Consider the following 25,546-nt stretch of genomic DNA (forward strand, 5'->3'; position numbering starts at 1 on the left):
CACACCTGATCATCTGATCATCTACATTTGCCTTCTTACAGCACTAAACTATGTTTTCTACCTTTATCTTGCATCTACCTACCACTTCAGCATTTTATTAAAAATAAAAATAATAATAATAATAGGAGAAATGTGGGATCAACATATAAATCAAGTACAAAAATCAAATGAATATTCATATTTGACCTGATGGTTTATAGGTCATATTGCATGATCAAAACCGAAAGTTTCTGTGATGACTGCCCTTGTACTGTTCACCATGTAAGAATTTATTCACTCTGTAAGAATTCGTTCACCATGTAAGAACTTGTTCGTTATGCTTCAGAAGATTGGAGACTGATGAGAATTAGGCTTGAGATGGATTAATGATTGTACATTGAGCATTGACCCCCCTATACTGAATTTTATTGTTGTTAACAACCATTTGATCAATAAATATGAGAGATGCCCTCTCAAAAAAAAAAAAAAAAAAAAAAAAAAAAAAAAAAAAAAAAAAAAAAAAAAAAAAAAAAAAAAAAAAAAAAAAAAGTGTAATTTGGGTGAAGGGGGTCAAAGGTAGGAAAAAATGCAGCTGATGTAGAAAATTCAAATCATATTCAAAAAAAATTTTTAAGGGTGGATTGTTGGGTCAGAGAGTAACTCTATATTTAACTTTGTGAAACTCTGCCAAAGTGTGTGCCCAACATTTTTTTAAACATTTTGGAAAACAGAGTGAAGATAATCCCTCATTCCAGAGAGTTTACAATTTACAGCAGATGAGAAGATGAGATTTAACATGTATACACTGAAAGTATAATTATAATATAGCTTCTAATTAACAGCCAAACCATCTAACTCTAAATTAAGTACTCTTAGAGACAGGAGGGAAGAAAAAAGAAAAAAGATATATATGTTATTTGGACACCTTTCCATGTCAGTACATATATACTTAGTTTACAATAAATGCTCATCAATAAGAAACTTATTCAATAAATTATGACTCAGCTATACAATGGAACACTACACAGCAATTAAAAAGAAATGAGTTAGATCTTTATGAACTAACATGGAATGATGTCAGAAATATATTTATAAGCAAAGAAGGCAAGTTGTTGAATAGTGTATATTACAATTAAACTTCTGTAAGAGAAAAAATATTTGTACAATTATCCCTGGATACCCAAATTTATTTATTTCTAAATTCAGACAGCAAGATTTAAAGTTTAGGTAGTCAATTCAAATAGTGAAGGATATTAAGCTTTCCAGTGTATTCAACTGTTAAGTTCCAGGTAGCAAATAGTAAAAGTTGGGATGAGAAGAAGTATATTTTAAAATATTTGTTGAATTTATTCAGTTCCTAGGTTCGGAAAACAGGAGTTCAGCTTATTACATGTATCTATCCCCAAAGATGTTCTGGAAATAATGCATATTGAGCTGTTAGTAGTAATAACCCTTGGGATGGAATTTTCTATTTTAGCATAACTGTGTTATTTGAATTTTTACAATGCACTTGAGTACTTCTAATCAGAAAACAATTCAATAAAAATGTCATTTTTTAAAAAGCAGATTCTGGGAACCTGGCAACTTAAGCAGATACAGTATTTCAGTAAATGTCCTTAAGTATGTATCTATATATTTTTGTACATCTGAAAACATTTTTCTGCTGGACCAGTTCTTAAAAATGGAATTGCTAGGTCACAGAGTGTGAGCATTTTTTATATCCCGAGGTTGCCCTCCAAAGAAACTATACCAATTTTCTTTCCCACCAGCATTGCTTTGGAAAAGCCTGTTTCCCATAGCTTCCCAAGACTGGTATCATCAAACGTTGGACCTATGCCAATCTAAAATATTTCACTGTGTTATTTGTATTTCTTTAATTGCGAAGTTGAACATCTTTTTATGTATTTATTGGTCATTTGGAATTCCTCTTCTGTGAACTTTTTATTCATGTATTCTGACTATTTTTCTACTAACTTCTTTGGTTTTATCTTATTTTAAAAACTCCTTATATATTGGAGATATTAAAGCTTGCCCTAATATTTTGTTCCAAAGTTCTTCCCATTTTGTCTTTTCACCTTATTTTCTGAGTTGTTTTTTTTTTCTCTTCCTCTCTCTTTCTCATTCTCTCTCTATAGAAGTGTAAATATTTTTAATGCAGTCCAAGTATCCAACTTTTCCTTTAAAGCTTCTGGATTTTATTTATATTATGTTGGGAAAAGTCTTCCCTACTTTGAGATTAGGAAACTTTGTACTAGTACTTTTTTCTAGTATTTTTAAGGTTTCCTTGTTTTCTATCTCAATTTTGTTCCATGTGGAATTAATTTTTGTATAAGGAATTAGGTCACATCACCATTCAGATATATTCTTCAGGAATATATTTTTTAACATTTTATGTGTTCTTAATTTTTATTTCTTTTTCCACAAATGAACAGTCAACAGGCTAAAGTCCAAATATGTGATTGATGCTAAAATACACCCCTTCTAGCATGTCTAATGATTTCCAGCTTTGTCTCAACTGAGCTAAGTTTATAAAATCTACTCTTCTTATCACTAATATAAATATTCAGTTTTCCATGTATAAATGTCAAGGACTAAATATTCACATAGATGTACAAACCACGATACACAAAGATATTGATGCCATTGAAACAATGTAGTAGTTTGAAGTGTTCATTCATGACCTCACAAGTTCTGGGAGTTTAGGAGTACCAGTGCATAATGACCAAAAATTCCAATTATTTGAACATCAAACACATGAGAGGAAGAATTAGGGTTCATTATGGTAAGATAAGAACAGGGCTACAACAAGGATCTCCCCTATGGGAACCCAGCTTTCCTGTGAGGGCCACAGAAAATGTTACAGAAGGGTTATCTTTGAGATTTAATCTTAAAATTGAGGAGGGGTTCAATCAACATTTGAGGAGTCCAACATTTGAAGATTTGGTAACTGGTGTTTCAGGCAGAGGAATCCAATATGAGAAGGTGTCTGGGCTGGAAGCGGCTTCTTAAAGTCCTGATACCATCTTTCTCCACACCCCCCAACTTTTCCCTCATCAAAGGAAAGAAGGATCTGATGCCAAACTTGCTCTTACTGATTGATTACTGGACCCCACTCACAGTAAAAGTATTATTCTGTAAGTCTGGGGAGAGGAATCCTGGGGCAAAATACCTCTTAAAACCGAAATCAGTCAAAGGGAGAAAATGAAGTTTAAAACCCGTTTATTGCTTACAAACTTAAGTCCAGGGCCGTCTCCCTGCTCCCCAAGAAGCCAGCAAGCAAGGCAGCCCCTCCCCTGAAACTCTCAGGTTCAGACACGCCCTCGGTTGCCCAGGTAATTACCCATTGACATGGAGATGAACTTCTTTCCACCCCTGAGGATATGCAAGTGCACTAAAGCCAGGCGAGATACTCTGGAAATGTTACAATTTTATCCACATACTCCAACATGTGTGTGCATTTTATAGCTTCTTATCTTATCTTTGTGGGATAAAAGTCTTTTCTCTCTTTAAAGGAACTTGAGACAAAAGCAAAACAAGTTGGCCGATTTTACAGGAGATAGCCAAATGACCTAATCTAGGCCTTCGTTGGGAAAGTGACTGGTGTACTTGGTGGCCTTGGCTTCTCACCCCCAGAATGTCTCTCCTCACCTGCAGAAGGTCATATTCTCCTGTCAAGGCCTGGACACTGTACTCACACAAGTCACCTTCAACACCTTCCTAGCTGCACCCCTCTAGTCTTTTTCCCTTCCTTAGTCCAAGCCCCCTTCTTCCCATCTGGTCCCAATTCACTCAAATCATTATTATACTGAAAAAAGTATTTTTTTCAATATTATTTAAAAACTTAATCCTATTTCCTCTACTCCCTGAGCCCCAGGACTCTACACACATGAAATTAATTAAAAGACTTTAATACCAGAATTCCCAATTTAGCAACCAACAGTAAGTATATATCCCCAGACATCCTGTAGAACACGGATTTCATGCTATGTGTTATATCCTTTAGGCAGTGGTGTCCAGAAGCCATCTCGGACAGGCTCACCAGAGCCTATGTGCTCATCTCTTCCCAACTTCATTATTCAGTAAGTCACTTTTATAGCCTGAATTAGGCAACAGTGGGAGTATTTATGTCATGGAAATCAGCCAGTGCTACAAAATCAGAGCTTGTAACAATCGGAGCCCGTCGTTAAGCATTTACTAGCAGACCAGTTTAAAGGATTCTTTCGTTTTCTAGTAAATAGAAACCCACGAGCTAGACTAAAGCAAAAAGGGTAATTTATTATAAGAATCTGCTAGTGATATATGATGATGCTCATCAGTGAGTCAACAGATGCGGCTTACGAATTAACCAGAGACAGGGACTTGAAAACCGTCTGAACTTCCATTGCACATCTCTGCCCTTCTCTATTTCAATCTTTTCTTTCTGTTACAACCTGCTATCCTTTTTCCCAATCCACAGGAAGAGAAATGTGGACCCCAAAAAGCTGCTCTAAGTATAGTGGCCTGAAGAGACTGATCTCTTCCCTGGCTCCAATTCCAAATTGTCAGGAAAGGGCTCCAACTGGAAGAATGTCCTACTGAAGTCAATGTCGGGACTGAAATGAATGCCTGGTGAAGGTAGAGTGAGAACAAGTAGGACCACCGTGTGCCCACATTTATTGGAATTTGAAAAAGAGGCTTTGCGGAAAGAAAAGGGATGAGGCACTCCACCCACAGAGACCCACAGCGATATAAGGACCCTTTCTCCGCTGTTAATAGTTCTCACCATTGTTCCCACAGGTAAAGCCACACCCCCTCAAAGGAGTCCATGCACTTTATTCTTTATTTAACACCTGAACCATTAGAGAGGCCCTTCTAAGTAAAAGGAGCTGCTCTAAAAATTACAGAAGATAAGAAGATAAGATTAAGACCTTGTATTTACTGCAAGTAATAGAAAAGCCAACTTAAAATGCTTATAAGGAAAATTTTCATGACCAAAAGAAGTCCAAGAGCAGGATGGTTCCAGAATTTGATGTCAGCAGCTCAGGACTTAGTCTTCTCTATACTCCTACTCTAATGCCCTGTGCTCACAGGTAGCTGTCAAAGCTGCAATCTCAATATCACGGGCAGACTCAATATCACCCACCAAATGAATAGGGCCCATTTCTTCCCTGTGCAGGACTTTTTTTAAGACTAAAGAAACTTTTCTCCGACTTCTCCGGTAGCAAATTTCTCTTTCCAGAATTAGATGACAAGACCTGAATGAACCACACATGCTTGGCCTAGAGTGTTACGGAAAATACTGGAAAACCTGGACTGGATCACTGACGGAAGAACGAAGAGGCACTTGGAGGTCTTGGAGTTTTGAGGTTTAATTTACACTGGTGCGCCCAGAGGGGAGTAATCTCCCAAGGTCTGAGCCCTGAGCACAAGCAAGGGGAGCAATTTATAGTATTTTGATCTGTGGCATTTCAGCATGCACAGGGCACAAGAGGAGCCTGGAGGAGGGGAGGAGGGAGCTGGGAGGGCTTTGCCAACTGGAGGAAAAAAGCGGTTTGCTGACCTTGATGGCTATGTTGAATATTTTCCTTACCACTCCCCCCTCTGATGCCCCTTTAAACACTTCATTTTAGGAGGCATCATCTTTTTGGTTTATGATAGGGTTATAATGGTTTGTATTTATACTTTTAATTGTTTTGAGCTAGGATTTTTTTTCCTTGTGACTTTTTCGTTAAAGACCTGAGTGCTTTGTGAAGAACACAAATGATTATGTTTTTATGCATTTGTCTGTACGGACCTTGTGTGTACAGGTTGAAATGAGTCCTTCAGACTCTTGATAAGCCTGTGCTTAACAAAAAATACTCAGTTTTTTTCAGTCCTAATTAATTTTTATGCAGCTCAGTATTACACTCAGGCTGGCTTATTTGAGTGTGAGAGGACAGGTGCTAAAGGTGTAGAGCCACTGAGGGCAGCTCCCTTGGGTGATGACCATGCACTTTACAACTTTTGTACAGTTAAACAATATAGAGAGGTACTTTGGAAATGTAGACTGAAACTTGAGTACTGCTAGGAGAGACAGGTACGCACAGCAAAACAACTTAATGATTACCCAATAGACAATAGGAAGGGCAACTTTTTGAAGAACAGTTTAGTCGGAGGGGGCAGCAGCAGAGAGTTTAATGCCCAGGATGAGAGATTCCATTCTGACGAGGGCCAGGATCCGCGGCTTGCAGGTGTTCATTAGTCAGAGGATAATCGTCAGATGCGGAGGTGGAGAGGATCTGGAGATCTGGCTGGGCTTTCTACTGATGTATCTTTGTCCCGAGTATGGGCTCTCCTCACTCTGGAATGATGGACCCATAGAGTGATGCCTGTGACTTTGAGGGCAGTAGGAGTAGTTAGAACAACAATGTGGTGTCCAGTTCACTGAGGTTTGAGGGGGTCCCTTTTTAAATTTTTCACTCAGACTGTCTCCAGCCTGGAAGGAATGTACTGGGGTCCCTAAGGAGATCAGGGCTCTTTCTATGGTATATTGCTGCAGCTTATTTAAGGTGGCTCTTAAGGCTTGCAGCTGTTTTCTTACTCTCTTATTTCTTATCTGGCGTAGGTTCCCTGGGAGGCTTCCTAGACATGGGGGAAGCCTCTATACACTAATTCAAAAGGGGGAAAGCCTTGAGTCCCGGGTGTGCAGCGAGCATGCAGGAGAGCCAGGGGCAGTAGGTCTGGCCACCGGAGGCCAGTTCCTTGGCAAAACCTAGCTAGGGTTCCTTTGAGGGTGCGATTTATTTGCTCCACTTTCCCTGAGTTTTGTGGCCTGTATGCAGTATGGAGTTTCCAGATAATGTTGAGAGATTTAGTTAAAATCTGTACTGCATCTGCTACAAAGGCAGGTTAGTATTGCTTTTTGAGGAGGGCTTCTAGTGCAGTTTTTCTTAGGTGGGTGAGCTGATGGTATTTGCTGACTAGATGCCTTCCATTTGCAGTTGGAACAAAGATGTGTCTGTCAGACAGCAACCATCTTTTTTTTTTTTTTGGTTAGGGTGGCTCCTTCAGCCATGGCCCAGTCTTTCTCTTTTCAGTGTACTTGGGTGGAGGGGTCTCCACTGGGGGCATTAGGGCCATGGTGAGGGAAGGAGTTTTATCTGTTTTTTATTGGCCGCTATTTTAGCTGCTTTATCTGCCAGCTGGTTCCCCTGTGTTATAGGGTTGTTTTCTTTTTTGGTGTTCTTTGCAATGCAGAATTGCTACTTTTTCTGGGAGCTAGACCGCCTTGAGGAGTTTTAGTATTGTGCCAGCTGAGAGTTGGAGAGGAATCGGTGTCCCTGTGTGTTTAAGAGGGACACAACAGTATAGGGGATCTTGATATCTATTTTTTTGTCCCAGAGTAAATTTATCTGTTTTTTTAATGAATAGAACTGTGGCTGCCAGGGTGGACATCCTGCCTCAATCGGGTTTAGTTTTTGTTTTTTTCTGACAGGGATGCAACCGGCCACTGCCAAGGCCTAACAGTTTACATGAGAACTTCAAGGGTTATTTTTTTTCATGTATGAAGAGACTGAAGGGTTTTTTTGTACCCAGCAGGCCTAGGGCTGGTGCCTGTTCTGAAGCAGGCTTTATTTCCAGGAAGGTGGCTCTTGCCTCTTTTGTCTAGACAGGGGGTTCTCGGTATGGCCCCCCCAGGAGGCTGTAGAGGGGTTTTGCCATTGCAGAGAATCCGGGAATCCAGATTTTGCAGAACCCGGTGGCCCCCAGGAACTTTCGTATGCCTTTCTTCATCTGGAGCTGGGCTAAGGAGATAATGACCTTTTTCTTCTTTGGCCTTAGTGCCCTTTTTCCCTGGGTGAGGAGGAAGCCCAAGTACCGGACTTACTGCTGGCAGATTTGTGCCCTTTTTTTATGAGGCTCAGTATCCTGAGTCTGACAGGAGTTGCAGGAGGGCCTTTGTGCCTTTTGCACAATTTTCCTGGGTGTCACTGGCACGGAGGAGGTCATCTACATACTGCAGAAGGCAGCACATGACTTCCCTCAGAAAGCTGGTAAAGTCTGCAGCCAATGCCTCTCCAAAGAGAGTGGGTGAGTTCTTGAACCCTTACATAAGCCATGTCCATGTTAACTGCATTTGCTGCTATATCAGGTTCAGTTTAGTCCATTCGAAGGCAAACAAGAGCTGGCTTTGGGGGGGCCAGACAGAGGCAGAAAAAGGCATGTTTTAAGTCTAGGCAAGTGAACCATTTGGCAGACTCAGGGATTTGGCAGAGGAGGGTATACAGAACTGGGACCACCGGGTGTAAAGAAACAGTCATTCTGTTAATGGCTCACAGGTCTTGAACAGGCTGGTGCCCTCCTCCTGGTTTTTTGATTGGTAGAAGTGGGGTGTTCCAGGGTGACTGACACTAGTTAGAATGCCTGCCTCTTTGAGTCTGATCAGGTGTTCCTGGATGCCTGCTCTCATCTCTTATGAGAGGAGGTACTGCTGCTGTCTTTGTGGCTGGGCCTCTGGAGTCAATTCTACAATGACAGGGACTTGGTTATGAGCAAGTTCAGGTGGGTTGTCTTCAGCCCATACTGAGAGGAAGTCAGCTCTGAATTCAAGTGGGCTACTTGAGAGGGTCTGGGCACAGAATAGCCTCCACTCCTCTTCCCAAGGTGCAGTTATTGCCAGTACAAGGGACCCTGGCTCTTCTTGGACTGGGTTTAGTTTGAGGCTGGTGCATCCAGTTGGTTCAAAAGTTATTTGGGTTCCGAGCTTTGAGAGTATGTCTTGGCTGAAGAGGGGAACAGGGCGCTCGGGCAGGTAGAGAAACTTATGTCAGGCTTTGTGGCTTCCAAGTTCACATTGGCGGGCTTGGCAAAAGTGCTGCTGGACTGCCTGTGTCCCAGTGGCTCCGAGAATATTTGCAGTCTTTTTACTGAAGGGAATTACAGGGAGGATGACCACAGAGTGTTCTGCCCCTGTGTCAACCAGAAAAGTCATCTGTTGTCCCCCCACATTTTGACCGTGGGCTCATGGGCGCTGAGCGTGAGAGAGCCTGGTCTTTGTCAGTCTGAGTCTGTTCCTGCCAGACTAATGAGCCTTTCCCCGTGGGGCTCCTCCCAGCAGCGATTGGGCTTTGGGGATTTGCCTCAGTTGGGGCATTTGTTCTTCCAATGCCCCTTCTCTTCACGGTAAGCACACTGGTCCCTGGCTAGGGGCGTCCTGGGCTTCCCCCCTCTTGGTGGCTGGATTTTCTCTGCCTTTTGGTCATCTTTCTTTTAGGGCAGCTCCCAGGAAGCTGGCCTTTTTCTTCATTTTTCTTTCAGCCTCTCTGTCAGTCTGAACTTGTCTGTTTAGATATACTTTGTTGGCAATTTTAATCAATTGAGTGATATTTATCCTGGCAAAGCCTTCAAGTTTTTGGAGCTTTTGTCTGATGTCTGGGGTGACTTGAGCTATGACTGAGGTGTTGACCATTTGTTGACTCCCTGGTGACTCAGATTGAAGGGGGTGTAGATATGATAAGCTTCAGACAGTCTTTCATAATAATCTTCAAGAGACTCTCCTGGTTGTGGAGTGACTGAAGATACTTTGGTCATGTTCATAGGCTTTTTGGACCTGGCTTTGATCCCCTGGAGAAAGGCATCCTGATGTGAGCGGATCTGGTCCTGTAGTTCAGGGGTGGTGAAGTCCCACTGGGGGCGCTCCTCAGGGACAGTGATTTCAGCCCATGCACCCCCAGTCAAGGACCCTGGCTGCCACTTCTCTTCTATTGTGAACAGGGTATAGAAAAGCTGTTAGCAGTTTTTTTCCAGGTTGGCCGATGGGTTTGATCATGAGATCAACTAGGGCTTGTGGCTTTTCTAACAGGGTGATGTGTTTTTAATTGAGATTAGCTGTGGAGAAGGGCTGATAGTAAAACATGGACTGGCTGGGCTGGATGGTCTCATCTTTATTACACCTTTCAGGTTCCAGTGTCCCTTGCACAGGCATCTGAAGGGTGCCTACTCCAGACCAAGGGCAGAGTCTGGCTGCTGGTCCAGGGGAGAGTGGGTCCACTGGTTCTGGAGTTGGTGGGGAGGCTGACAGCGGCGTGGTGTCTGGGACAGGGGGCAGGGTGCTGCCAACCTTGGGGGCGCATAAGGTAGGGGCAATATTGGTTCTTTCTCTGGGTCACTAGCAAGAATTTGCAGAGGCTCAGGCTTCTATTGATTCTTTGCAGGCTTCTTTGTTGAGGCAGCTAAGACCCTACCCTGTCCTTGCCTGTTGCAAGCGAATCACACCCAAGGGGGAAGAGTCTGGGCAACTTCTAACCAGGAGTTTAAGTATGGGAACTGATTAGGATGACCTGGATCTCTAGGATAACCCGCCAGGCTCAGCGGATTGTTGGGACATCTAGGGTTCCTTCTGGAGGCCACCCTACAGTAAAGGTGGGCAATACAGATTCACACAGGATTTTCAACCCGCCAGGAGTTAATTTTACTCTGGAGTTTTCTGAAAATCCCTTCCTGAAATTCTTGATCATAGTGTCAAGGACTGTGGGTTTACTGTGCCCTGACCACATGACGTATCCATGGACAGTGCCACGACAACAGACAAGGTAGGGATGCCTCCTCTAGAGAGGACACCAGTCAGATGCCTGTCCGTTCGCACTCCTCGCAGAGACTTTGGTCAGCCTTGACTAAGGTGCACCCATATAAGTCCCGGGCCAGGTCAGCCGAAGCTGAATCACCGGTATGTCGCTATGGCTGACCGTGAATGCAGATGAGGGCCCACTCAGATTCCGTAGCACAGGCCGTGGGATCACAGATTCAGTGCAGACTGAATGACTTTTGCCACCCTGCACACTCACTCACTCACACACACTCAGACCAGTTTAAACATTCCCCCCAGGGAATGTCTACCTGTGAGACTTCTAAGAAGTCTCCAGGAGGTGATCAAGCTCCCCTTCCACCCCAAAGGGTGGGACTGGCTGGGTCAGGTGCCCCGGGGCCTTACCGGATGCAACCAGGTCCTCACCTGCCAGGCCTCCTTGAGTCTGGTGGGAACAGTGGAGCAGGGCTGGCCCAGGGCGACCTGGCAGGAGACTGCCGAAAGATCAGGCAGGGCGCGCCTTCTCTGTTGTGATCTCCTGTTCCATCACCACCCACCATTGCCCCAAACAGGTGGCAACAATGGGCCAGCGGTTGGGTTTCCTGGTCAGGGAACCAAATGTTACGGAAAATACTGGAAAACCTGGACTGGATCACTGATGGAAGAACCAAGCGGCGCTCGGAGGTCTTGGTGTTTTGAGGTTTATTTTACACCGGCGGGCCCAGAGGGGAGTAATCTCCCAAGGTCTGAGCCCTGAGCACAAGCAAGGGGAGCAATTTATAGTATTTTGATCTGTGGCATTTCAGCATGCACAGGGCACAAGAGGAGCCTGGAGGAGGGGAGGAGGGAGCTGGGAGGGCTTTGCCAACTGGAGGAAAAAAGCGGTTTGCTGACCTTGACAGCTGTGTTGAATATTTTCCTTATCAAGAGCAACTGGGATCTAACTCTAAGTTTTGGAAGGCCAAGGGAACTGTGGGATAAACCGGCAATCTGCTAGAATGGAAGGACACAATCAACGGAGGCCACCACAGACCAGGCATCCGAAGTGGTGTAATCAGAGAAAAGAGCCTCAGGACTCTGGCCCTAAGTGGTATTTCTCCAGTCCCTTTTGTCTCTTACTCTACTCGCTAACCTGCCAGTCAGTCTTACTAACCCTGGCTGCAGACCCTTCCATTGGGACCTGGTTTTTATTTCCCCTATTCCACCTTTTGATTTATACTAATTAGTAGCAGAGTTTTTCATTCAAGAGTTTGAACACAAGAAACTTCATGGTGACAGAGGGCCCTAATAAAGACAATTATAGACAGCAGGCCCCTGTAATAAGGCAGCTTCAGGAACCACCTATGAAAGATGCCAAGCTCAGAAGATGAAAGGTAAGAATTAGAAAACAGCATTGCCCAGGATTATGGTATTTTTGTTTTTTCAAAAAAATGATTTCATGTATTTGCTTTTGTACATTGAGTAGAAATCTGCAATGAGAAATAAGTTATTCACAAAAGGACAAGTATAATTTTTTGGTCATACATGTTTCCTCCCTCTGCCAGCTTCTCTCGGCCCCTCTAATAACTTCCAGACTACATAGGAAAAAGCTCAATTTTTTATTTTCATCTCTAGCTTTGGTAAATTTAAAGTGCAGCTCTTTTGTACGCTAAAAAGTACCTATAAATGCAATATTCACTTTGTTAAAGACACTTTTTTTTAAAAGAGCATTTGTTGACCTTCTGTCTTCTGTACCACCCCCGCATGTTTGTGCCTGATTTGTGTTTCCTCTCACCCTCCCCCTTCCATGCACCTCTGACCACATTTTCCTGACAGATAGAGAATATCCAGGTGGCCTGGTACTTGGAAACTTGTCAGATGTTATTCAAAGCAATAAAGAACACATCATACAAGTCTTTGCTATATTGTTCCAGGGAAACCCTGTTTAGAATTCACTAATTGGGAATTTGTGATAATTTGAGGAAGGGCTGGCTGAAGTTAACCTTTATACTATCTGTGGGGGAAAAAAAGAGTTCACTGGAGTTCTGAATAGTGTAAACAAGATTGGAAGGGGAATAATTATATACTTAAAAGATAATTATTTTCGAAACTAGTTGTTTCAAAAACCTTTAGAAGTATCCTTTTACATACAAACAGGGTAATTATGATTTAAACAAAGGCTGGCCTGTTTCTAAGCCTTCTTTGAAATGTCAGATACAAATTACTCTTGTTTATTCACCAAGGCAAAACCCATTCTGTGTACCAGGCAACAGTTGGTCAGCTTGCTTCCACTTACTCTATTTGAAAATAATAAACCTAAAGTTCTCTTAAAGTAGGATAATTTAATTCAACTTTTCACAAATCTAGACAGTGGTCTATCCTACATTGTGGGTGAAGATTTACTAATTACTAGCATACAAAAACCAGGACCGTGTGGACTGACAAGTGCCTTCTCTAATTTAGTGGAATAGCTGGCTGCCTGATACAAAATTACAAAGGAAACTACTTCAGAGCAGTGGCTTTTATTTTTTTTATCACCAGAGTAATAAGAAATACATTTTACATTGCAACTCAGCACACATACACTGAAACAAAAACAATACTTACCCTTATTATATGTGAAACTGTTATTTTCTATTTACGCTTTAATAAATGCTGGTCACAATTCACTAAATTGATTTCACAATCTATTAATGGGTCGCTGTTTTGAAAACACTACTCTAGAATCTACTGGGACATAGAATTCCTTCATGAGAGATGGAGCAGTGGGTGGGGATGTTGGGGCAGAGCTGTAGTTGCCTCCGGTTTACTGATGGTGTCCTCTCCCCATTCTTCTCTCAAACTCTTGACCATCAACTTCACTGCTGTAGCTGAGACAAGGACAATTGGCTTAGACAGAGTATGGTCAGGGCCTCCCTAAAAAACAAAGCAAGATAATCCATTGTGGGATTTGCTTTGGCCTGCTGGGGGGGGGGGGGCAACTTGTTTTTCTGACTTTGCCCAGGTGTTGCTTTTCTTCCTCTAGCCCTAAACAAATAATTTGCAACCTGGGCAATGTAGCAAGCAGCCCAAAACAACTTGTAAAAACAGGAAGGATTCCATCTTGAAAATAAGATTGCATTTTAAAACCCAATTAGTTAAAAAGTAAGTTTCTTAACACATTTTAATAAACAGAGGAAAACTCAGCCCACCTTGGGAGCAAAGCAGGCAGTCTTAAGTGATATGCTCCCAGACCAGGAAGCTGCTATCCTGGGAGGAAATCAGAGCAGTAAATTTCTTATAAATAACCAGGAAGACTAATAAGAAACTTAATGTCTCTTCAAAGATAAACATTTTGGGACCACTTACCAGGTGTACAGCCCTAGCCCTTTGTCTCTCAACTGCCTATAAAACCCCTACACAATGTACCACCCCAGGACTCTCTTGTACCTTCCTGGCATGAGCCAGGAGCTCTGTCCTCTCACTTTATGCTTTATCTCTAAATAAAAGCCTCTCACTTGCTCTCTTACCTTGAGTGTTTGCAAAGTTCATTCTTCCACTCCATGAACAAGAAGCCTGGCATCATAGCCACTGCAGCCTCTTGTTCTCAACATTCAGAGCAAAGCTCATTCCTACCCTTATCAACCCTTCCTGCTAAGTTTCCATTTCCCCTTTTCTTCAAAAGACCCACCTGAATTTCTGCCTGATACACAATAAGCTCACCAGGCTTAACCACTACAGATGAGGCAAGCTGATGCTGTAAGGCCTGTCCACTCAGCCAAGTAAATCCTCCTCATTTTTACTTAAATACTCCCATCTCTGCTCAGTTTGACTCTTGGCTCCATTTCCCTTAACAGTCCTCTGGTCTCTGGACTCAGTTTGATATTTGGTCTCCCAAGTTCTTACCTAACTGCTCTCCATTAAGAAATGGATAATGTATTATCATCATGGTAAAAACAAAATCTTTGTGGTCAGACAAAATACAAGACCCAGCTCCCCCACACTCAGCCCCTATATGACCTTGGGCATGTCATTTAATTTCCCTCCGTTTTATCATCCATAAAATTGGGATACCTATTTTTGAAGAGTAAATAAATCATAAAATGCTTACTTTAGTGCCTGGCATATGGCAAGCTATGGGGTAAATGGAAGTTTGCACCCAGAATTTCCCACCCTATTTGCATATCAATGGGCCATGCAGAGCTGCAGCCAAGGCAAGGGGTGGAGAGAAAACAGCCATGCTCTCCTCCCCTCTGTTCCTGATACATAATTGGTCTAGTGCCCACCAGTCACCAGGGACCCGCCTGGGGCATTCCTCCTGGAAGGGGCTGGCAAGGGAAGCGAACGTACACTGTGGCTGGAGGGATGAATGGAGCTGGCTTGCTAGTTGGGGGCCAGAGAGGAAAGACTTGGGAGTGTGCCAGGGAAAGCTGAAGGAGAGACTGAGCTGTGAGCAATAAAACCCTTTAACCCAACCTTCCGTTCATAGGGAACTTGCCCTAGGCAGGGAACTCCCTTACTCCCGGAGCTATGCAAGCACTCTCTAAAAGTGATTTATTTTCAGTATTATTGTTGTTGCTTATTAGATTTAGATTTAACCTACTGCCTCATCTCTCCTCCCACATAAACTATACCATCCCATCTTGGAAAGCAGACACTGGTTAAGAGTTTGAGACTGTCTACCCTATAGCCATAGTTCCCAGCTCCCCATCTAAACAGCTCCTATATGTATATTCTCATTCTTGAACATGTCCATCACAGTTAGACCCTTCCCTACACCTCATAGTTCCCTGCATCATAGCTCCTGACAAGAATTATGCTCCATGTAGTTGGACATTGCCACAGAGGTTGGTTCTGATCATTTAGCTGGGTGGTGCACCACAGATAGAGACAAGCCAAGAATTCCATGCCTCCCCTTAAGCAAGCTACCCAAACATGTTACAGCTTTCTACCATAAAAACATGCAGCCCAGTTTGTCCCATTCAGCAAAAAGGAACTGGTGTGCAGTACAGGGACCCGCAACCTGACAACTCATACCAACCTCTGCATACAAACAACATCCAGCCACAGCTGGAGTCTGCAGCCTTGGTTTCATGATCTCCCACTTCATGGGTTCTGTTCCTGGCTCACTGATCCAGTCCCAGTGTGCCTGGTCATATTTTCGTTCCTCCCCCAACCATGTCCTTGCCTTATGCCTTTGCTTCAGTGTGTTTCTCTCCTTGGCTTCGGATGTCCTCCCAGCTGTGTTTAGCCTCTGTTTGTGGTTTAATGTACTCACAGATGTACCATAGCTAATCTCCTCATATTTATAGACCCTGGTTTAACTCAACACTGCTTCTTTCTTCCTGTAGGCAGCTATCTCCCACCCCCAATTCTGATCTGTTCTAGCCCCATGGGTGAGACCATGAAAAATAGCAGTCTTTGATATAAATGACTCTTCAGATAATACTGTCATTGGCTTATATTTTAGATCCACAAGCAAAACATTTGGAGCACCGGCCCTCCCTCTGTTATCTGGGAAAAAGTCATGATCTTCCTTTTCCTGGTGAGATCATATCTGCTTGGACATCACTTACAGCTGTGTGGGAGGTGGTGCTTAGCTTACCTTGAAATCAGGATCTTACACCCTTGGAGAATAATGGCTAAAATCATTGTAATTAAGAGCCCAAACTCTGAAGCCAGATAACTTGAGTCTAAATCTGCCTCTGCAACTTACTTCTATATTTTGATGTTTTAGTTTTTCATTTTTGTTTTGGTGCTATTTAGATAACAAACATCATATCAAGTTAGAGATATCAGAATCATTCACTAAGTTTTATATCTTGGCCACTGCCCTGCTTTCTCTGCCTCTTCTTTCCCCAGCTCTTCTCATTTACATTCATGAGTCTCTTTGTATACTGAGTTAACCACATTATCTGTCTGGCACTGTGCTGGATCAGAGAGAAACAAAGATGACAAATCATGGATTCCACCTTTAAAGTCTGGGATATAGATATATAGATATAGATATAGATAGGACAGAGAGACTTGCAAACAAACACATTAAGATGTTAAAGGTGCTGTGATAGAGGGCTTTTCAAGGTACAATGGAGCATGACAGAGGATGTAGTGAGTTCTGCCTGAGGGAACAAAGTGGAGGAGGGGTGTCAAGGAGGAAAGAAAGTCTTCATGGAAAAGGTTGAAGCTTGAATTGTGTATTAAAGTTGTCCTGCTTTTCATTCACAGCCTCAGACCTGTTCCAATCCTAAAGCAATCTGAGTAAGATAGTCTTCACAGATAAGCTCAGAAATGTCATCCCATGTCCTGGATTCTAGTAGCCTAGTTTCAGTGGTTGCCCCCTCAGTTTCTTTATTGCCATAAGTTAAGGAAGCTGCTGTTATCAGAAGTGACTCCTGAGCCCAAAGTCATAGCTTTGTGTTCTCTCTTCCAGGTCCCTGTGAAAGGCTTAGGCCGTTGTATTAGGTTGCAGTCTTTATCATATATAGACCTACGCCCTTCTTTGAACTCTAGCCCCGTGCCCCAAGTCCCTGCTGCATATTTTATCCTTGCCAACACTCTTTTCTGGGATGTGGGCCTCGTTTTATATTCCAGCTGGGGTTCTGCCATCCACCTGGAGAATGATCTCCAGAATGGCTGCCTATGCCTGCCTGAATTTCCTACTGCTGTGGACCCCACTTAACTGGAAAAGCCAGCCCCAACTATATCTGGACTATGGCTAACTTACAATAAAGACTCCTTTAGTGGGTCTCCTCTAAGTGCTCTTCATAACCAGATCTCAATTTTGGTGCCCATGGTATCTTTAGCCTGTGCAGACCAGTTTTAGCAAGAACCCTGCTAAGTTTAGTGAGAGTCCCTCACCCTTGATATTTGATCACCCTTGATATACGACCAAATTCCTCCTCCTGCCTTAGCAAGAATTCTATTAAGTCACATTAGCAGGAACTCCCCTTCACTTGATGTCTCCTCTTAGTAATTTACCATCCACTGACCCTTTTACCCTGCTCCTTGGCTCTAAGTTATCACTGTCCTTGCTATATTTGGAGTTGAGATTGATTTCTTTCCCCTATTGTAATAGAGTTAAACCTTACTACAATAGTCTTGAATAAAGTCTTCCTTATCATTTTAACAAATGGCAGAATAATTTTTTCTCTTAACATTTGCCATGCCCCTTGGACAATAACTGTGAAGGGCCCAGGTGCCCCTCTGGGTCATGCTGCCTTCCCTCCCTGGTCTGCTCTAGGAATCAGCTCTTAGTTCAGGCTCTTGAGCTTCTCCTTCTCACCAACCCCCAGCTGGTACATGTACTGCAGTACAGCGAAGGTAGAGTCACTGCAAGTATGGACATGAGGAATATGAGTTCATTCTCTTCCAACCATCTTTAATTAAATCATTAGGTCAGTGAGATAATCAAAACATATGAATAAATTTAAATGGTTTCTGAAGATAAATATATTTTCTAAGAGCTTCCTTATTTGTATTACAGACATAAAATACATGCACTCAAGGAATAAAATATCTGTCTTGTGTTTTTTAATAAACTCATAGAGGATGCAGATCTTTGATGTCCCACTGGTGCCATAAACAATTTCACTAACAAAGAATTATCTGAAATTTTACTTCTTGGGTTCTAAGTATGTTTTTGTTGTTAGTAGAGAGACTTTATTATAAAAGCCTCCTCACATAGGGCTCTGGTGATATTTTGTCTTTTATTAATCTCTTTCATTTGGCTTCAAGTAAGGTAAGGACTTGATGAAATTCAAAATTTGCTACATTCTATGTTAATTTCAGGTACAGAATTATCCTTTTGAGTATGTCCCTTCACCGGGGTTAGAGAAGTGTTTTGAAGGAAGTGGCGTGTCAACCATTCATCGGTTCTCACAGCTTTGCAGTGAAGGCAGAGCCTTTCCCTCTTTTGGTAACTTGCTACATTCCTTGGCCTCTGAGCTTTTTTTTTCTTCTTAATACTGGCTGGTGATGGGTCGTGCTCACTTTCACTCTCCTTCCATGAGGAGGCTCCCCAGTTAGATTCCTCACTGTCCCAGTCAGTAGTATCACTGTCGGGTTGGTTCTGATTCACTTGGCTGATTAGAGAATGGCACCTGGCTAGTCTTCGTTCAGGACTGGTATTGACCAAAGCCACTTCTGAATCAGTTACAGGGGTAAGTTCGCTCTGCTTTGGTTTTTTCATCATTTGTAAAGAGTCCCAGCTACCATCTTTGCTTTGCCTCTTGCAGGATGTATCTCTGCTTGCTAACAACCAATGAAACAAATCAACATGTTAAGCTTATTGTTGTTTACTATAACTACATATATTACCTAATGAAGCCTTTGGCATGTATGGGCTTGTTCTGAGTGGCCATTAACCAAGCCACCACTTTTCCCCACTCATTTGTAAGTGTTGGCAGCTGACTGCATTTTCTAGTACCATACCAAATCTCCTAAACCAAAGATCGTATAGGTCAAATAGATGCTTGACATATTACTTTTCAAGTCTTGTGGACTCCTGATATCAGAACAAGGGAAAAGGCTCCAAACTTTTCCAGAAAAAAGACCTTTTTCTCTTTGCCTGGAAGTCTTAAACATTCAAATGTGTGATTTAGGTGGGAGGAAACTAAAAAGGATCTCTTCTTAATACAGCAGTGTGCTGATGTTGGCTCGTACCAGCCAGCTCAGAAGAACTGAATGCTAAACTTTCAAGTATTTTTGTGAGATGGTTTTTAAAATAGCCATTAGTAAATTAAATTATATAAACTTACCACTAAATCAATTTACAAATAAATGTAATCAATACTCAGAACTCATCATTTCCTAATTATTTTACTACATTTTATTATGACATGCTTTTGAAACTGTGTCTGTTGTATCTGGATATTGGAAATACTATGTAATGATATGCTACTGTGCATTTCTTCCCAATTCCAAGTTCAGTGACATCATGTTGGTAACTTGATATCAGTTTTTATGGAATAAAAATCAGGTATTGGTTTATGGTTTTACTGGTTGTCTAGGCTTAAAGACAACATGTTAACTAATACAAATTACATTTAAAAGTGTCATGCCTATATCCACTACATTGTGGATAGCACCCAAAATACTTCGAGTATTCTAAAACTATTATCCAGTTCAGCCAAGAAGTAACTCACATCATTATATCAAAGTTAATCTCCAAAACATATCTTTCTGTTTCTTTCATCTTACTCCTTAACTTAAAGGATAGTAACATTCATATTGGAAATATACTTGTTCATTGATTGCAGCCAGACATTAGCTAAGGATGCAAGGGACTGGCAAAATATCAAGGAAATTATTCTGTATTTGTGAGAATCAGCAGTCTATGTGGAATTTACCATAAAGAGTATTATATATTTTATTACTCATAAATTGTGTGATATATATCCTTTATATAAGGGACATTTTTTAAAAACATATATACAGGCACACACACATTTTTGGAAAGCCAATTGTTAAACATCTATCAGTTCACCAGTGCTTACAGGTTACCAAAAAAGATGTCATACACAGCTCTTAATCTTGTCATAACACTAACATAAAGGTGTGTGAAAGGCAAACTGTGTGAAGGGAGAATGCTGAGGAATGAAAAGAAAGCCTGACCTCTACTTACCAGGAATGTATAGCCTCTGGAGCCTCTGCTAATTCAGCTAAGCTGTCCTTCTGCATTAAAGAAAGGAGCTTTTTCAAGGGGCTGCCACAGGTCTGGGAAGGCCCTATAACATTCTTGGCTGTTTACCTCTATTATTTGCTTTCCACACTTAGCACATTTTTCTCTCATCATTGTCCAATACCAAATATGCACTGGCTCTCACCTTTACTTAATGAAGTGCTTGTCCCATTGTCTTTATCCTTGTCAGACATCTGTGTCAGAAATATAAATTAATAAATAGTGATCTTAGTTGTTTTTCACTCATATTTACTTGTTAAGAAACACTACAGCCCCAGACCCTTTGACAATGTCTAATTTTAAACATTCAGTGAAGTTCAACAAATACTTACTGTGTGCCTATTCCAGTGATCCTACTTGGGTTGTCCATTAGGAAGACCGTGCTTTGACAGCAAAATCTATCAAAATGTTTTGAACCAAGCAAAATGGAACAAAGACTTGAGAGAAAATAAAACTGATAAGGAGCTATAGATTACAAAGTTTCCCTGTAATCACTTACATCATAGAGAAATACCCTTAAGAAACAGATTTGATAGTATAGAGATTACTTTTAAGTTATGTTTTAAAGGACAGTTTATCAGGTCGAGTTACTGATAAGCCTTAAGCTCTTTACTGAATTTATAGACTTAATATCTCCTAGATCCTTCAGAAATTTTCCTCCACAATGCAGCCATAATATATTGTCTGTGAATATGGCAATCAGAAGAAATGGATTTCTTTGAACAGTTCCAATTTCAAAATATCCTGCCCCAAAACTCCATAAATATATTTATCCCATTTTTCAGATCATTGTTCCTCTTTTTGATGCTGAAAATGATTTTCTCAAAAGATGCAAATATAAAGCAACTCTTTCAGAATGTATCAAAGATTTTAGAAATACTCATAATTGTTTTTGACACATAATAATTCTTATTGGGAACCTGTCACCAGGAAATAACCCCCAAAAGAGAGAAAGCTTTGTGACCAGGAATATTCATCACAGTGTAATTAGAATAATATAGAACTCAAAATTCAAAAGTGAGCAATGGTTAAAAAAATTATGGTATGATTGTATAATCATATAACATATAGTTGTAAAAATTATAATAAAAGTATGTCATAACAAGAGGAAATAAATGTTATATTAGGTTAAAAATCAAAATGTAAATTTATATATTCAGTATGATAAAAATATGAAAAGAAAAAATTTAAGCAATGTACACAAGTGTTAGCAATGGTTGACTTTGAGTGGTGAAACAGTAATTTTTTTTCCCTTCAGATTTTTCTACTTGTCTACAATTTTTTGTAGAAAGTCAGATTTCCTTTGGGTCAAAAAGTGCCATACTTGGGTATTCACAACTAAGATCCTTGGCCCATTCCTTTTTAAAAATATGATCTCAATATAATGGTAGGCAAGTATCTCTAGTAAAGTATCTCTCTGCTTTTTTGGGTTAATTCAAGCATTTTCTGAAAATATTGAATGGAATCCTCTTTTACCATACCTGTCTTTTAAAAATGCTTTTGTGGGGGGCTTAAATATTTTTAATGTAATAGGTATAGAGATGATTATTAAAAGATTAGAAGTTTGTAAACCTAAAAGTTAATAGTGATTTGTAAGTTCTATTTAATGTGGTTTTTATTTCATTTTTCCTACTTTCCTATAATATCTACATTTTCTATAATACATACTTTTATAATGGAGGGGGGATAGCGTTCAAAAACACTTACTAGGTTTATGTCATTTTCGTGGAAAGATCCGTATTGACTTTATGTCAAATAAAAATATAATCTCAAAATCAAAAGAAAGATTTTGTATCAAGCTAAGTGGAGTCATATGAACTGTGGTTACCAAAAACATTTTATTAGCTGTGTCTGTGTGTGACTCAGTGAGTGAACACAGAAGCAGTGCCAGCTGTGAGGAGTAGGATAGGTCAGTGGAGAGATTTGGGCTATGGTTCTGCTTTTCCACTACTAATCAACTCCAATTTACTAAGCCACTTAACACCTCCCTAAACTCAGTTTCCACATATGCAAAATGAAAAGGTTGGACTGGTATTGCTTGGAAAAATACCAGTACTAGCAGTCTGAATAAACACTAAACAAATGTATAAACTAAATATAGTATTTAAAGTCTCTGAAAGCAAAAGGGTAAGTGCATTTTAAAAAGTGACAAATCCAGAGGAAATCAGCGTGCTTCATGTTTAAGCATAATTAGCACCACATTTCCATCACGCTTCTACCATTACTTCAAGGTTTGTAAATAAAAGCTCATAGTTTAGCAGAGGAAATGAAGTTCAAAGTAAAGGAAAAATTCCGTCCTCCTTGACTAGCTCTCCTATAGTTCTTGGATTTCAAATCTGGGACCCTTCAGAAGAAGCAGTTCAGCTGATTACAGCTGCCATAAGGGTACAAAGTGAAAGAAGAAACCTCTAAGATAATTAAGGATTTCATCAGCAGTGAATAGACTGAATCCAACATTTCAACTATGCTTTCAAGCAAACAAATGATACGGCAGGAAACCTGGGTCTATTCCCACCTCTGTCACTAACCACTTGTGTGACATTAGACAAGTCACTTAATGTCTTTGGGCCCTATCAATTAAAATTTTAAAAAGGAAAGATACTGATACCTTACTTGCTTACAAGCAGGAGGCTGGACCATATGTGTTCTTGAGGTCCTTGAAGCTCAAGGCTCCATGACTCCAAAGAACTGATGCAAGCAAGGGAGCAGAACAGCTCTGACCTCTTAAGTGGTCTTTAAGATGAAATTGCCAAGATCAATTTCAATTTTTTGTTAATTTTCAAAAGTAGCTTTTCTTGCTAGACCAGACTAATCCAGGAGGTTTAGCTAGGGAGTCTAAGATACCTATAAGCTATCAGTATTCTAAATCTCCTTTTGGCACAAAGTATCTATTTTAAGAAGCATTTAGCCAAAACTTCTTCTCAGGGAGAAGAGGTGGTGAAGGGGATGAGTCTTTATTATAATGGAATCCAGCTGGCATAGACATACAAACCTCTCCTTCTCCATCTAGAGCTGATACAGCACACAGTCTAGGCTGACCATTGCTAGCCCAGAGGCTGTAATGCTAAATGATGGTGGTTTGATTCATCATCAACCTGGTATTAATGGCCAGAAAGGATTCCATATCAGCAATTTATAAGAGCTCAGTTATTCATAATGTGTTGGGGCATCATGTCCTGATAAAGCAGGCTATGTTAATCCTAAAAGGATGGCATTTTCTTCTGCTAGTAGGTGGTCTAGAGTGGTGACCTAGTTCTGTTTAGTTTTAGTTCTGCATCTTATTCCATGGGGAAGAGTACATTAGCTCATTCTAAAAACTCCTGATTCCTACAACATGTATCTTATAAATATGACAACCTCTGTATATCTTTGATTAGAATTACATAGCTATAAAAGGAATTTGGAGGTCATTAACCAGTAGGGAAGTTTATCCCAGCATTATGTAGCATGTGGACAAACTGCAAACAACCAAAATGCCCCCAAATTGCAGATTTGTTATGGTGCAACCACAGGACAAAATTATGCAGTCATTAGGAGTGCTGCTGGGTAAATATAATTTTGGGAAATATCACAATATAATACTAAATTTTAAAAAAGCAGGATATGAAAATATATACAATATAATACTAACCATGTAAGATGAAAGAGAGAGACATTGGGAGAGAGAAAAAGAAAAAAACTGGAATATGCTGCAAAATGTTAACAGTTATTTAAATTTCCTTCTTCATCCTTTTCTATATCCATAGATTCTCTAGGACGAGGTTGCACTGTGTTTAAAATTAGAAAAACAAACTTTTAAAAAGTGGTTTCATCAAAGTAATCTATTTTATGGAAAATTCCCTAGTATACAGTATGCATTATTTAAAATGAGAAAGGATATCCTACCCAGAGAGATGCCCGAGAGAAGAACATCACGACCAATATAATGACAAAATACCAAAGCAGGAAGCTCCCTATTGCCCCACAAGGGTCATCCTTCTGGCATTCACAGTCCTGATTTGGAATGGTAAGACTTAAAGGTATGGGGGGAGGATCCGCCTCCCAAAATAAGGAAAAAAGGTCTCCCATGATGGCTTCTTGCTCTGAAAATAAAACATGCTTGAAGCGATGAAGCTGGCTGGGAAGAACTTTATTCCATGTGTATGACAACACCCTTGGCACCCTATTGTGACATATACTTCAGCAATTGTGACAGGAACTAACAAATACTTCTTGGATTTCTAAGTTTGGGGAAGATTTATCTAAATTACTTTTGAAGCATATGGTATTTCCTCCATACCTCACTATGGTGCACTCTGCCTTAATCTTTTTCTTGAAATTTGTACATCCTGTACCCATGTCCTTTTTTCAGCCACTCTATCACTACAAATTAATGTACACAGTTCAAATGTGTTACAGACTAAGTTGTATTCCCCCCAAATTAATATGTTGAAGCCCTAACCCCCCAATTTGACTAAAATTGGAGGTAGGAGCTTTAAAGAGGTAATTAAGGATAAATGAGGTCATAAGGATGGGGCCATAAGCCAATATGACTGGTGTCCTTATAAGAGGAAGAGACACCCTAGGGATGTGTGGACCCAGGAAAAAAAGACGATGTGAGGACATAAAAGACAGTCCATAAGCCAAGAAAACAGGCCTCAGGAGAAACCAGTCCTGCCAGCACCATGACCTTAGACGTCCAACCTCCAAAACCGTGAAAAAATAAAATTTTTGTTGTTTAAGCTACCCAGTCTATGATATTTTGTTATGGCAACCCTAGTAAACTAACAGATGTCAACTATATATCAAATTTGAAAGCAGTAGGTTCCTTTTTATGCCTCAAATAAATGCACAATTTATAGATTACATTAACAGGAAAAAAATACATATGTTTGTTGTGAATTACATCAAATGTACACAATTTCTTAGTCAAGAGTCTGATTCGGGGTAGGGAGGAACATTTTGACAGTACATTTGAACGCTTTCACTTTGATAAGTTTTCAAGTTAGTCCATCTCTAAATCTAAAACTATAGCCAAAACGTCATTGCCACTAAGGCAATCAAAACATTATTAAACTCCTACCTTGAAAACACTTGTTAGATCTTTAACAGCATCGCATGCCTGCAGATTTTCATTAACATGCATTACCACAAGGAAACTTCATTTTATTCTATTTGACCTTAGGAGCATTTTATGAAATATTTTGGTCTTTGGGACATAATATGACAATCCAATAGCTTATTAAGGAGCACACTTTCCACATCCCCAAGGGCGGCTCCCCAGGCAGTGCGCATCTGGCCCTCTGCCTTACGCCTGAGTGGCCTCGTCTAGGATGCTCTTCTGGGAGCCCGGGCCTCCTCCGGCCTCACCCAGCCCCACCTCGCCTGCGCCCTGGTGCACCTGCCAG

At 40.8% G+C, this 25,546-nt stretch overlaps 2 protein-coding genes across 3 annotated transcripts in view; both read right to left on the reverse strand.

Moving 5' to 3' along the window:
* Positions 1-11,111, reverse strand: part of CPA2 (carboxypeptidase A2) — a 44,876-nt gene extending 33,765 nt beyond the window's left edge. The window contains exon 1 of the mRNA XM_037019519.2: positions 10,949-11,111. Within this exon, the coding sequence (XP_036875414.2) occupies positions 10,949-11,082 (134 nt within the window). The 5' untranslated portion in view covers positions 11,083-11,111. The remainder of the gene's footprint in view (positions 1-10,948) is intronic.
* Positions 11,112-17,838: 6,727 nt separating this feature from the next.
* On the reverse strand, positions 17,839-25,309 carry SSMEM1 (serine rich single-pass membrane protein 1). 2 transcript variants are annotated; one of them, XM_017640374.3, is made up of 3 exons: positions 24,045-24,286; positions 20,305-20,353; positions 17,839-18,730 (listed from the first exon to the last, which is right to left on the reverse strand). In XM_017640374.3, exons 1-3 carry the CDS (start codon positions 24,225-24,227, stop codon positions 18,237-18,239), a joined length of 726 nt encoding a protein of 241 aa, XP_017495863.2. In that variant the 5' UTR covers positions 24,228-24,286; the 3' UTR covers positions 17,839-18,236. The 2 variants fall into 2 exon arrangements, with proteins under 2 accessions (XP_017495863.2, XP_036875490.1); XM_037019595.2 differs by lacking the exon at positions 24,045-24,286 and adding an exon at positions 25,222-25,309 and having other exon boundaries at positions 17,844-18,730.
* Between the last annotated feature and the right edge of the window lie 237 nt (positions 25,310-25,546).

This window comes from Manis javanica, chromosome 6, assembly GCF_040802235.1.
Source record: "Manis javanica isolate MJ-LG chromosome 6, MJ_LKY, whole genome shotgun sequence".
NCBI classification, from domain to species: Eukaryota; Metazoa; Chordata; class Mammalia; order Pholidota; family Manidae; genus Manis; species Manis javanica.